General features: G+C 37.7%; 1 protein-coding gene across 2 annotated transcripts; it reads right to left on the reverse strand.

Annotated features, from left to right (window-relative positions):
* Positions 1-274: 274 nt before the first annotated feature.
* sfr1 (SWI5-dependent homologous recombination repair protein 1) lies at positions 275-4,867 on the reverse strand. Of its 2 annotated transcripts, none has more exons than XM_066693554.1 (4): positions 4,714-4,867; positions 3,108-3,315; positions 2,408-2,818; positions 275-2,095 (listed from the first exon to the last, which is right to left on the reverse strand). In XM_066693554.1, the coding sequence occupies exons 2-4, from the start codon at positions 3,189-3,191 to the stop codon at positions 1,904-1,906; spliced, it is 687 nt and encodes a 228-aa protein (XP_066549651.1). In that variant the 5' UTR covers positions 3,192-3,315; positions 4,714-4,867; the 3' UTR covers positions 275-1,903. The 2 variants fall into 2 exon arrangements, with proteins under 2 accessions (XP_066549651.1, XP_066549650.1); XM_066693553.1 differs by lacking the exon at positions 4,714-4,867 and adding an exon at positions 3,747-3,835.
* Positions 4,868-15,128: the final 10,261 nt, after the last annotated feature.

A 15,128-nucleotide genomic window follows, 5' to 3' on the forward strand; every position in this document is an offset into this window, starting at 1 on the left:
GAGAAGGAGCCCTCGAGCTTGATTCCCAATTAGCCCTGATTGGGAATCTCTACTCTCTAATCTCTACTGATTACCTCTACTTTAATCTGATCCTTAATTTAGAAAATGTGAATGTTATACAGTTTAAAAAATCACCTGCTACCTCCTAGAACCACAAAAAGAAGGTGAACAAGGCCAAGAAATCAATCCAGCAGCTGAACAGACAGACAGCACAGAAGGCCAAGGCCAGATGATGATCTCTGTGGCAGAGAAGAGACACATCTGTGATGCCATGGGTGAGCCAATAATTTATTGTATAGGACCTGCAACGGTACTCTGAAATACAGTGCCCATCAGACTGTGCATTGCAGTTGATTAGACAGTTTAATACCATTCTTTTCTGTCTTTATGTCACATGATCTTCTGAGCTTACCCAGTACATCTTTTAGAATACTACAGTAATCCCTTGCCAACCATGGGGGTAGGTTCCTGAAAAACTCTGTGGTTGGCAAGACTGAAAACCTATGGGGAAAAGGGTAGAGGTTCCACAGCTGTGATTTACACGTTAGCATAATTATGTATCATACACATTAATATATGTGAGACACATGTACCTATATGAACAAAAATACGTTACTAGTGAACAAAATAATGTACCTTTAATATTGATAATGAAGTCCAGAGGATGAGGAGGATGGGAATGGGGATGGTTAGAGGGATGATGGGTTGTTCAGAGGCCATGATTTAAGGCAGTGGTTCTCACTCCTGGTCCTGGAGGAACACCTACGCTGCAGTTTTTTTGTTGTTTTTTTTACAAATGAGCTCAATTACTTAATTGAACCCTTAATTTAACTATTAATGTCCTAAATCAGAGCCTTTTAATTATTTTAATAGTAGGGGTTTTAAGTATGAAATTGCATGAGGAAAATATCTTATTAAGGAACCAAATGTTTATCATTTATACAAAGATTTAAAGATTCAAATGTAATCAAATTACTTCCATTAAGGGTTGAATTAAGTAATTTAGAGCTCAGAAATAGAATAAAAACCATCAGGGTAGGTATTCCTCCAGGACCAGGATTTAGAAACACTGATTTAAGGCAAAAATAAATTAAATATAGGTTTCACAAATACTGTGTGACGTCACAATTCTTCAATATGCTTAAGAATGAATGACTGGTCAAAAATCTCACGGGAACACAAATCCATGGATATGCGAAACTGTATACGTGGTGCCAAAACAGACAAAAAAAAAATAGTGTGGACACTCAAAATCTCGTTAGGGAAACCCACGGTTGGCAAGGGATTACTATGGTACCACGACAAGCATAGAAAGGGACAGGTTTTTCAGCCTATTCTATGGTGATGAGGACAGCAATGGTGTTCTGCCTACGAGCCTCTCTGACTCGTGTTGTGACGTGCCCCCGTTTACTGTGAATGACTTTGCATTTTCTGTCACCAGCGATGGAGCAGAATCAGGAGAGCAGTGCAGAGGAACGGTACAAAGACATCCTCCAGAGAAAAAGACTGGTGGACCTGGCCAAAGCACATGCTTAGGAGGTTGTGATCCTCCGAGCAGATGTGGAAAGTCTGAGAACACTAACCGGCAAAAATAGGTTTACAGTTCTGAATTGCTCCTACATCCTTTTCAGGAAATATGTAAATGAGACTAAATAAAAGGTATACATTTGAACTTGTTAGTACAGTTCTGTAAAAACTATTTATATACATACATATACACACGCACACACACACATTGGAACAAAGGAGAATGCAATTTTAGAGTTATAAATCATCACGAAGTCCATATGAAGAGAAAAATGTTTAAACAAAAGAACATAGACTATGAAAACTTTCATATTAGACATCAGTGAATATGTAATCTTAGACTAGAGAGAATCGAGTGCACTCCATGCTGAGAGCTTCACACATCAGTGAAGTCTTCCTCTGTCCTGTTGTAGTGCAGTATGTGCTCTTCCAGCCCGAAGTGATCTATAAGCTGTGTGAGGCTCAGCTTGCTCCCATCTGTGGACAGAGCTGACTGGAGCTCATACAGGACTGCCTGACTGCAGCTTCTCCACTTGTTTACCAGACACTGGAGCTCATCCAGGTCATTCTGTGAAGAGAGGACACACTCGCATGCTGTAAACAACTCCACAAGGGGCAGTGTTAAGTGAAATCAATTCCTTATCATTTGTGTTTTCATCATTTAACACGCAACAGCTGTGGATGCTGTGCTAATGCATACAGCAGAACACAACATCGAGGGTGTTAAATATGCAAACATGGTGCTGTATTTGTATAATCCAAATGGTAGTGCAAAAAAGAACATCTTCCAAAGCTTTAACTTTGTTTCAGTTGAATGTGTGATTTTTAATGACATGGCAAACTGTAATGTTTTCATTTCCTGACCTTCTCCTGTAATTACCTTTGTTCTGTACATTTGAACCATCTTCAGTCTCCTCAGTGTTTCCTCCTTTTCTCGGACTTCTCTCTTCAGTCTGTCTCTCAGATGAAACAGATCTGACTGTGAGGATTGTTCCACTCCTGTGAGGCAAGAAGTCCCGTGGGTTGCTTCAGTAACCATGCCTGTACAAGATCGCTGTGCTGGCCTATTTCTGCAAACACCAGTCACTTCTGCACTTTCCCATGAAACATCCTTATTGTTAGAGTCCGTCTCTCCTCTGTCCTGGGCCCCTGCTGCTTCTGGAGACACTGTGGGCGCTTTCAAATCTGTCTGGGCCTCTGCATTTATTCTAAGGCGTTTGGCCACTGTGAAGGGGGAGTTAAAGGAGCGTCTTGTTCTTTTCAGTCTTTCTTTTAGTGATGCACTCATAGACTAAAAGGAAAACAAATCAGAAGATGATGATTGTTAATATATGCTTTTCACAATCATTAACATTGTATACACAATATTTCAAGGGTAACAACATCACAATAATAAATGTATCTTCACATTGCAATTAATACCAGTAAGATTTAAGAGAAGATTTGAATTGGCTACAGTTTGCAATCTAAATAGATGGTGAAATGGAAATGTGGCAACACTACACAGTTCTGCTCATATCAACTCATTCCGCTAGTGTGGGACTGGCTGGGGTTTAAAACGACATCTTCCTATTTTTTACCTGATTTGTTGGGGTGAGTCGAGGTGCTGAAGTATCCCGTGTGTCGAACACAGACTTCGATTTCAGAGCGTTTGGAGTCTCCATACTGACGCTGCACGACGTTAGTACTTGAGTAAATCAGCAGGAAAGGGTGTCTCGTTATTTCTGCTTGATACAGAGAACTACAGCTGTTCTCAAAGAGAGCTAAAAGCCATTCGGTCCATTTCCCCTATATGAAAGTAAAAAATACATATATTTATCAAATGTAACTAGTTTAGTTGTCTTTAATACAAATAAATTACATTAAACAAGTGTGCCATTTTAGTACAGTAGTAACTAATGTTACAACTCAAATATATTTTTATAAATAATTACTCCTTGTTAATAATACAGTGATACAGTGTAATTATATTAATATTGAACTGAAGTCCGTTCCCGCAAGTCAATATAACATGAGCTGCATTGCGAGGGTCAAACTGCGCGCAGCTAAAGCTACTGGACTGGATTTAATGCTATTGCTGCCACATATCAGTGGCGCTTATGCTTCTCGTCACGTATATACACCGTTTCTCTGATATTAAGGTATTAGTAAACATGTTTTACATATACTGCGTTTTTAAGCAAAATGCGTTATTTTGTGAACCAAAACACAACACCTACATGTTCCTCTGCAAACTTCCTTCAAACCAGCCGCCGCTTCCCGCTGTACGGTGATCGCATGCGCCGCCTCGCATTGCATTGTGGTATTTGTAGTTGAATTACCCAACTTTTTGTTTAGTTTTTATGAAGTAATTGTGTATCGTTTGCCACGGAAACTTACCAAATAAATAATAGTTCTGTTCATGACTGACATAATGATTTGTTGTAAAAATGGTAATGTTTCGAGCAACGAAAGGAAACGAGCGCAGAACACGAAGCAGCCGGGAATGAAGTTAACCCCGGCACAAATCTGGCCATTACTTTACCCATGATGTTAAGGTAAATTAATAAAACTCTTTGGCCTTCCATTCCTTATGAGAATGTCACTTCATTAAGAAGATGCTAGCTTTTTAAATATCACCAGTTCAATCAATCAAATGTTTCATGTTTATAGTTTTAATGAGTTTAATGAGTTTTCCTTGAACTATGAAAATAAAAGAACGAAACACGTGGTGAGGCACATTTTGGGGTAAGGTTTCTAGATCTAACACAAACCTTACATTTTGTAGCTCAAGGTATTCCCTGTGATATGTGTACCCTAAAAACCTGCACGAATATGTAGTCAACAACGCTTATCATTTTTGCCATTGTATAAATAGTAATACAGCTGTTACATTTTCTTAAGTTACACGGTTCCTAATATATTGTCTATTATTGTTGTTATTATTATTAATAATAAACGTGTTCAAGACTGCAAGTAGCCTAAATCAAACACTCCTGCAGTTTGTCTTAAATAATGATAGACTGATAATTTAATATCTAAAATAGGGTATTGTAACCATGGTAAAACGTGTATTAAAATGAATAGTTGAAGATACAGTATTTAGGTATCCATAAGAATTGAGCTCTGAACTTATTCAACCCTCAGAGGAGTCTGGCTTTTCTCTTGGTAGAATGGAGACACATTTGTAAGACTGCTAACACTCACACGATCCAGACTGATTTCTTTCTCTCTCCACACAGACCTTGCCACTGCAGGTTCAATCAAGTCCACCTGTAGTTCCTGTAAACCATATTAAAGGGTAATGATTGCTTCATAAAATCAGAGAAGGAGATAGGAATTTAGTCATGTGTTCACCAACCAGCAAACCATCACCTATGAAGCTACTGCCTGAAAATTCAAGATATTATTTGGTAAGTGCGTACTGATGACATCATAAAGTTGATCCAGCTTTTAAAGAGATGTGCTTGGGTTCACCCAGCAGGGAGCGTGTGTTGGTATTTCATTTAAATGCCCCCTCAACTTTGATGACTTGAATTTCTTTGATTTTATAGAATGATCAGTCTTCTTTTAAACTGAAAGCAACATTGCTTAAGAAATAAAACATGTAGGTTGGTGGTATTTTTATGAATTGCAGTTCATATAAGAAATATTGTCACATCCCTTGGATGTTCACAATGTAGTACTAAGTAGAATAGTGCAACATATTGCAGTGTACAGCAAAATCTAAATGTTACAAAGTATAGTGTTTCTGATGAAAAACAATATTGTTTCTTTCATAAAACTAACATTTTGCATGATCAATTGATCGTTGTGATCAATATATATGTAACAGTATTGTGATCTATCTTTTTTCTGAAAATGTTTATGTTATTATATTTATGTACCTTGTAACTAAAATGTCAGTTCTTAAACTCCACAGCAGTGCGAAATCAGTTCCAAAACACTCACAAATGATGTGCACTTGCATGGTCTCCCTCTAAACAGGTGATGTTCCACTTGCATATGTTATCAGATGACGGAAACTTGTTTAAGAAAAGGATACTGCATGAGGCTTGACTTCAATGATGTGTTAGGTGATTCAAATCTGAATTTTGTAGTGTTCACAATGTACAAATATGCTGCCCCCCTTTCTCTTCTGTTCTGTTCTACATGTTCTCTCTGACTTAGAAACTTCAGTCTACATTGAAGATTGAGATATGTGTTCTCCTGCTTTTCTCTTTTTCCTTGGTGATACAATTTCTCATGAATGTTGAGAATCTGAAGTTAGAGCCCTTTCTTTGACTTCTGAAGTCTGACTTGTCTTTTTTTTTTTTGATGCACGCTACAAGATTTACACTCATTGCCACACAGTGACCATCTTCTGTTTTCCTGCATTGCACAAACATTTTTTTTTCCTCCCTACAGCAGAAAGGTGGGGATCGGAACCCTGCCCTGCCTTGACTTGAATTTCACAGTTCGAGGTTTCTTATTTTACCTGCCTTAGGGTGTCGGATTTTTTTTCTTCAAATAAACACTTGCTTGAATTCATCATGACCAGGATGTTGATCTGCATCAGTGTTGTTTAAATGAGTAAGGAACCAAATCTTTTTTTTGTTTTAATGACATCCAAGACACAGCCTGTTCACGTGTACGCCCATCTGAATTCTACTGAGAAGTAGTGAGTCAGTTGCTGATGGTGAACTTGGGTATCTGAATGCAGTATTCCAATGCACCACCAAACAGTGATGGAAAACTTTTTATAATGCCTCACAAAGCTGAACACACATTTTATCTTCTTCCTGTGATGTTCAAGGCTTTGGGAGGTCTGGCAATAGATCACATACCTAATATGTGACTGTGGAGTCATCCAGTGTGAAAAGTACGAGTAAACCAGTCTACCTGTAGTACACCAAGATGTTGTTTTACACAAGGTATACAGTGAGGGGAAAAAAGTATTTGATCCCCTGCTGATTTTGTACATTTGCCCACTGACAAAGAAATGATCAGTCTATAATTTTAATGGTAGGTGTATTTTAACAGTGAGAGACAGAATAACAACAAAAAAATCCAGGAAAACGCATTTCAAAAAAGTTATACATTGATTTGCATGTTAATGAGGGAAATAAGTAAATTTGCCTCGAGTGTAGATCCTTTTTGTGGTTGCAGGTTCACATTTTTCCAGAGCTCTCCCTTCCAAAAAGTCTGACTGTAGAAAATTAGATCCGCACTGATGTCTGAAATGTGTGTCTTAATCACAGATCCTTAAGGTATATTTTAACAGCTACTCTCCCTCACCAAAACATTAAAATGCTCCAGGAATGAAAGACAGCATGTCTGCATATTAAAACAAAAAGTCAGTCTATAATTATGTTCTCCCCTTGGGTGAGAAGCTTCTTTAAAGTTTGCTAACACTCTCCCATTAAACATTACTGCTTTTATCTGATAATATTACATTTTACATATTACAAAATTATACATATTTTTGAGACAAGGTATTTTTAAATTGCCCAGTGTTTCTCTTCATGCATTCTTCGATTGGGATAAATAGAAATGGAAAAACTGAAAATGTACCAATTCAGAAGCTTTTCAGACTCTTTGCGTTTGAAATGGTGGTATCTAATACATTTACCTAATGTTATCTGAGAGATTCAATAGTCTGGCTGTACTTCACAAATGGTCAGTAGGTTGGCAATGGAACGTACTTTAAAGTATATCAAAATGTAAAGATGGCTTGAAAATCAAATCTGCTTTTATTATAGCATAAATTAAGAAACAATATGACCATTCTAAATAGATTGTGAGACCTGGATGTAGAAAATGCTCAGATGCTGCATGTGCAGTATGATTAATCTTCCAGGTTATGTATTTTAAATACCCCACTGAATTTAATTGGAAGAATCAATCCTGTGAACAATAGTATAATCCAACATGAAATTCATACAACATAGTATACCTCCTTGGGTTATAAAATCTGGTTCAGATAACAGATAACAGAAATTGTGTTTTTCAGGGGTAATGTGATTGTTTTTGTTTTAAATGAACCAGGGGAAAAGGTAAATTCCAATTGCAGACATTTTGTACCTGCTTTTACAAGTTTTCTTTGGCCTCTTGTCTAGTGCGCAAACATAAATGCTGACCTTAATAATAACTTCTGCTGCCTCCTGAAGTCACTGCTTGCCAGAGCAGTGAGACATGGGTCTACATGGAAAAGTGACAGCTATGCAGATTTAAACGAATTATTTATTTTTGAAACCTCATAAATATTAATTATAGATGTCTTGTATGAAATATAGATTTTTAAAGACTAAGCAGATTTTGAAGTGAACAGCAACATTTCTTCACACAACATAGTATAATCAGGATGAATAGATTGTGTTTTGGAGGTGTGTAACAGTGATTCCCAAATATGGGGGGTTGATGTAATAGATGTAATAGTGTTCTTAGATTTTTTAAGAGGACTGTTCCAGAAAGCATTGAAACTCTGGAACCTAAAGGTCATGCTTGTGAGGCACTCTTGTTCTTCAGTGTTTTCTATTAAAGCAGCTGTGGATATGGTTATAACTAAAGCTGCTCAATACACTAATAAACATGTGTAAATGCACTGCATACACTGTGCATTTGAGGTGCTATGTTGAATTTTCTATAGAAATGGAAGTTAATGAGAGTTCACTCTTTGTCTTTACTCTTTTCAATGGACTGGAATCTTTAGTTTCTTCTCAGCTGAATTGGTGTTCCACAGATATCAGTAATTAACAATATTACTTAAGCGATATTAATCACTGAAGAACATTTTAAATAAATGGTGTGAATATTTTTACATCTCTCTCATTGAAAACCAACCCAAGGCCTAGTCATTGTCAGTGTGATTTGTAATTCAGACAGTTCTTGTCCAGATTCTTGCCTTCTGGTGTGATGGGAAGTGTCAGGAAGCCTCACAGAATTAATAACATTGTTGTAAGAATCTTACAATGAGGGGAAATCAAAACAGTCGGAACCTGCATTCTTCACAAACTACATTTTGTATTCACGTTTACTGTACATAACTCATGCTACTGTGACATATTTTGAAAAGACGACCGTTAAAGATAAGATGAAAAGATGGCTGATTCAACCAGGGTTTCTGAATCAGCCCAGCCCTGCTTATTATTCTTACCTTGCAGGAAAAAAAAAACATCCATCAAAACTAAGGATGACCTGTTCCAGACATACCAACAAAGCCTCCCATTGTTCAGTGAGTCACTGTGAACTGAAAGGATTTTCTGCTGATTTACAATAAACATTCTATGGAGCCATTTATATAGTCTGAATTGATTCCAGAACAAAGCACTCTCAGGGTATATATTCCTGCCTGTGCTCTGGTTACAACACTGGGTGTGTGCTGGAACACCTGGGATTCTTTTGATGTGGCGAAGAAGTAGAGGAGAAGAAATAAATATTAGAGGTACATCTTTGGTTTGAAAAGAAAGTACTGATTTGTGATCTGACGACAGTTGCCCAGACAACAGTTGTGGGACCTTTGGCCTATGTCTGTATGGTCTTCCCATCGACAATCCACCAAATTATTTACTTCTCATTTCTTATTATGTTAAATATCTTAAAGATATGTTGACTTTGCCAACCCCCATGGAAATATTAATACTTGCATACACAATTACACTTTATTTATTTGATTGAATTAAAGATCCTTCGGTCCTGAAAGGCAAGAGTATCTTTAGGTATCTGTTTTGTTGCTTAATATGAATGGCTTAAGAGTTATTTTTTATGCAGAATTAATTACAATTGATAAGTATAACAGTATACAATATATAGAAATAGTTTTTTTTTTTCAGTACATCTAATTCCCCTTGCTCCTTATTAATTCCCCCCTCCCCTTGTTAATATGAATTAACTTAGTAACAAGTCTGTGCTACACAATTGGCCAATGTATGAGATGTGTGTGATTTTGAAGGGGGATTTTGAAGGGAACTCGGAAGAGCCAACTCGGCATGAAATTAAATACAGACTTTGTGTAGAAATGTGGTTTGTTTCAGCCTATTTTCTGTGCAACAGTTTTAATTCTGGTTTTGTCTAGGTGTTTTTTGCATAATCAGGAAGTGCTGAATCACTATCATATTTAACATAAATAACATTTATCCCAGTCACTAAAGCCCATCTCAGGTAAGAAGTGATTAAAACAATAAGCCAAATAATAAATTGACCATATCTTATCTAACACATTTGCACTTGGAGCAGGACAATAATTGTGCTGTCAGGGGGCTCCTCTGCAGCTTTACTTTGTGGAAACTGATGACCATGTTTTAATGAAGGAATTTCATTCTTTAAGTACAGAACAGTGATTTAGAATTGGCAAGTCTGTCGATTGTAATAGTGGACTGTTTGCCAAGGAAAATCTAAAAGTTTGTCTGTCTGCAACATGCTCTGATGTCCATGCTTGATAACACTATAATGTATTGTGTTGTACTGTTATGTTTAAAATATTTGTTTGCCCATGATGTTAAAATAACCTTAGAGCTGTTCTTAAGTGTCAATCACTGTGGTTTGGAGATAACCTGTGGAAAATAAGTAAAATCTGATCAGGAATCAGTGATATATATATCGTTTTTAGACCTAAATTATCCGGCAGTTTTATATAATTCTACTGTTTTCTTTATCCTAAGCTTAATTCACCTCCATTCCACCAAATCAACCTCTTGTATTATCTTAAAAAAAATGTTTAGGCTACCTGCTACATGGAATGCAGTGCCCCTCATTTTTAACTTGGCACCAATAGGGATGCTATAGGAGTGCAAAACCATCATATTAATTACACTCTGTATGTGCTGAAACAAGGTTTACCAGTGCAGGAACAGAAGACCTCAAAAAAAAAAAAAAAAAAAAAAAATCAAATATAAGTTTAAAAGTTTAAACTCATATATGTCTGAGATGACAGTTTGGTTCATGCAACAGTTTAATCTCAAGTTTCATTTCATGTCTGCTGAAAGGTGTGCTTCAAGGAGCTTAAAGCCAATGAGAGAGAGGGGAAAGAAATGGATTACTGAAGCTTTCTGCATCATTGATTAACAAAAGGCTAAAAAAAAAGTTACACACTGAAAGAAGTGTTAGTCTCTAATAGAACCCTACTGATCTGAGCAAAAAGGAGAGGGGCTAAAGGTTGTTTTCTTCCTTTGTTTACATTGTTACATATGATTAAGGCACCAAAATAGATATAACAGGATAAGAATTACCCCCACCTCCACCATTCTTTGCCTGCTGTTGCAATCAGTGCATTATTTGCAATATTTATAAACAATCGTTGTTTTTTTATACTGTCCTATTACTTCAGAAGATTGCACAATGCAATTCTAAAATAAGATTCCTTTATTTCTCCATTTATATAAGGGCGGCATGCACAGTAGTACATACTAAGGCAAGAGTTAGGCCTCATGAACTGAGATGCTATTAAATATATTTAACATTTTTCATTGCATAACATAACTGAAAGATTCACATAATTATACGTACATCATCACTCCAGACTGAGTGAGCGGCAAACCTGCTTCTCCAAAAGAACAGCCTGCGTGTTTGTACAGTCTTTCTAATACATGGCACTGATGTCACTGGGACAGGGTTGTCTACACACCCTATGAAAATGTTGAACATCACTTGCAAAAACTATTTGTTCAGAAGGATGTTTATCAGGCAAATCATAAACCCAAACAGACCCATTCCTGGAATTGGCACCGCTGGCGCCTTAGAAGGTGCAGGATGTAGGGAATGGCATGCCAGCCCCAAAGGTATTCTCTCTCTTTAAACATTTTCTGCCTGGCATGCTGGGTGATGCTGATAATACCACACCCAATGTATGCTGCAGAGGAAGCACACACATAGTTTAATTGTTGTGTGGCCCTCAGCCAGTGAGAGGAACTGGTGTTCTGTGGTGGGTGCGGGCTCTGATGACTTACCAGGTCAGGGGATAGTGTGGGCGAAGGCAGTCGGATCTTGTGTTTAGGGGTTGCATCTGCGTAAGAAGGGGAGAGGTTTTAATCCCCCAGTGTTAAATAGCGAGACGTGAATCACAAAGTTAGTGAGAATTTCTGATATGTAAAGCTGTATGAATGTAACCTTTTATTGTTTGTTCAAACCAGTGAATGTTAGAAAAAAACTGGATGCTGACTGAATTGACCATTTGAAGCATTTGAAACTGTGTAGCACAGCCCATTGCGTTTGTTTCCCTGTGTACAGCAAACCTTTGATATGAAGTGTGCTACTGTTTTATGGTTGAAATAGACTTCAGACAATTTTCACTTCATCACACAACTTCTTAATTCAAAAATTGCAGAAGTTTTTGGGACCAGTGGAGAATGGCTTCATACAGGTGTGAGTACAACATGAAACACCATACAGCAAGTAAACCAGGCTTACTTAGATCCCAAACAGACACTCGCTTTCAATAACTGTTACTCATATTTGCTCCTCTGTCTCGTTTTAACCCTATGCTTCAGGACAAGAGCAGTGGTCTCCGCTAGAATGTACCTCAAGGGATATGGCCTCCCCAAGTATTCTTTTGGACCATTGTCAGCCTGTAAAGGGATGTGGAAGGCCCTTTTTAAAGAAAGCATGGTGAAGGCATGGAGGGGCTTACTTTCACATTTCATAAGTGGTAATATTAGAGAAAATGTAATCATTAATATGTCTAGATGAGCCTACTGTTTTTGTTCTGTTTAGCTTTTCTAAATTACAGCAATTGTTTGACATGGTAAAAGACAAACTCCTGTCATGGCCCCATATTGTTGACAACAGTGAATGTGGTGACAAAGGCAACAAAGGCAGAGAAGCTGGAAGACAATGCAGACCTGTGAGTATGTTGACTTTTAAATGTACTTTCCTTTGTTCTGAAACATGTTTCTAGTTATTTAAAATGGAATCTAAATGGGGTCCTTCATGCTCAACTGGCGTGCTCTTACTCAGCTAATGTTTATTTACACTATGAAATATGTGTCAATCTGTAGTTATTCATATTTTCAAATGTAAAATGAAATGCTGGAATTAATAATCCTCCATATTACAGATAATAATCAAATGACATGTGATTTCTGGCATTCCATACAATGGAGTGTCGCAGTGTGTCACAATAAAATAGTTAAAAAAATATTCTGTGTGTATGTAACTGATAAATTTGCCATTCCTTTTCACATTTAACTGTTTTTGCTACTTAATGTATTTTACAGTAATTTAATTAAAACAGTGCACACCATTGGGAATTAAAGGGGGTGGGGGGTGCATTATTTTTGTTTTTGTTTGTTTTATCGGATGAGGGAATGTGGTATCATCTTTGATGATCATTTCTGTCTCATCATGCAGGTGGTAATGTGGAAAAATGTTGTGGAGAGAGGTTTGAGCTGCGTTTAATCTCAGAGACGATGATTTAGCAGGGTGTGTCAGCAGATGTGCTCATACATGTCGGGAGAGGGGAAGGGAGGGCGAGTGCCTGCAGGCAGCAGGTGTAAGTCAGGAAGGTGTGGGCAAGGATATTGTCAAATCAACAACATCATATGCTTACAGGAGCTGGCTCAGGACAGCATCTTTGTGTGCTGTTTACCTTAACCACACCGTACCTGCATCAAGAGGCTTTTGTTGTGTATCGGTGGGGGCATGTTGAAAAGAGCAAGATGATTGGTTAAAAAAATAAACCTTTCATAGTGGTAGTGGGAGCTGCAAATTTCAAGTGCAGGGTAGACCCATGTGAAAGATGTTTGGATGTGTAGACTGAGTCACAGGGAGTTGGAGGGTGACGGCAATTGCAGATGCCATCAGAGCCACTGAGTCTTTTAGGAAGAATAAACACTATTTACACAGCATTTTGGCTGCTGTGTGCAACCATTCCTGGAACTGTACTGACACACTTATCAAGACAGTGACGTACAACAGATTTTTGTTTCATCTCATCTATGAGACTAAGGGCCAGATTAAATAAAAAATTTGACCCACCCGCTAATAGAAAACTAAAGAACTGTACTCAGTTGCAGCTTCATTTTTAGTAAGATGCCACTTTCTTCTAATCATAAATGTAACTGCTATGATGAACAAGTTTGTACTTTGCTATTAGCAGGTGGGTCAAATTTTTTATTTTATCTGGCCCTAAATCCTTGAACAAACAGAAAATCAGTTTTATGCAAACAGTACAAATATTTACTCATACTCATGTCTGCACCAGCCACCAAGTGTGTATTATATAACTCCCTACCCTTTAAACACTGATAAAACTGACTACTTCAGCTGGACCTCACTGTGACTCAATGGCACAATTATTGTAACTTGCATCAACAGTCAGTCAGTGGGATGAGCTGTTCACCATTAAATGAATCTGATACAATCTTGTGGTATTATACAACCTACAATTCATAGCCTGCAGGCATATTAATCAGAGAGGGTGTTACATAACTATTAATAAACAATGGTACAAGTCAGATAGCTCATCAATCTATAGTAAATCCCATCCAGAATATTCTTATACAATGTAAGAGCCTGGGAATGCCCAAGTTAATTGAATGTCAGTTTTACTGTGGTGGACATACTCAATCAAGATGGTTGCATCTTGATCATTAGCAGTGATTTGCAAAACTGAAATGGCCTAAACTTTGAAAGCAAGTAAAGTGACAAACATCACATTGCCACAGATTTGCTTAAATACTGCGTTGAGGGAAACTGATGTGTTATTGCTGTCAAGTCTGTATAATACTATTTCTTGAGATTTGTAGCTTTTTTCCCTCATCCCTCATGTCAACCTGACCAAATACATTTATTTCACAACCCAGGGAAAACAAAGGAAGGCAAACACAATCACAGGAATATATTTGTGTAGTTATACCTTTAAGTGAATCAGAAATACAAACTGTTAAGTTTAAAATATATATATACATATATATATATATATATACACTCACCTAAAGGATTATTAGGAACACCATACTAATACTGTGTTTGACCCCCTTTCGCCTTCAGAACTGCCTTAATTCTATGTGGCATTGATTCAACAAGGTGCTGAAAGCTTTAGAAATGTTGGCCCATATTGATAGGATAGCATCTTGCAGTTGATGGAGATTTGTGGGATGCACATCCAGGGCACGAAGCTCCCGTTCCACCACATCCCAAAGATGCTCTATTGGGTTGAGATCTGGTGACTGTGGGGGCCAGTTTAGTCATAAAGGGATGGACATGGTCAGAAACAATGCTCAGGTAGGCCGTGGCATTTAAACGATGCCCAATTATCACTAAGGGGCCTAAAGTGTGCCAAGAAAACATCCCCCACACCATTACACCACCACCACCAGCCTGCACAGTGGTAACAAGGCATGATGGATCCATGTTCTCATTCTGTTTACGCCAAATTCTGACTCTACCATCTGAATGTCTCAACAGAAATCGAGACTCATCAGACCAGGCAACATTTTTCCAGTCTTCAACTGTCCAATTTTGGTGAGCTTGTGCAAATTGTAGCCTCTTTTTCCTATTTGTAGTGGAGATGAGTGGTACCCGGTGGGGTCTTCTGCTGTTGTAGCCCATTCGCCTCAAGGTTGTATGTGTTGTGGCTTCACAAATGCTTTGCTGCATACCTCGGTTGTAACGAGTGGTTATTTCAGTCAAAGTTGCTCTTCTATCAG

This window comes from Amia ocellicauda, chromosome 20 (assembly GCF_036373705.1).
Source record: "Amia ocellicauda isolate fAmiCal2 chromosome 20, fAmiCal2.hap1, whole genome shotgun sequence".
Lineage (NCBI taxonomy): Eukaryota > Metazoa > Chordata > Actinopteri > Amiiformes > Amiidae > Amia > Amia ocellicauda.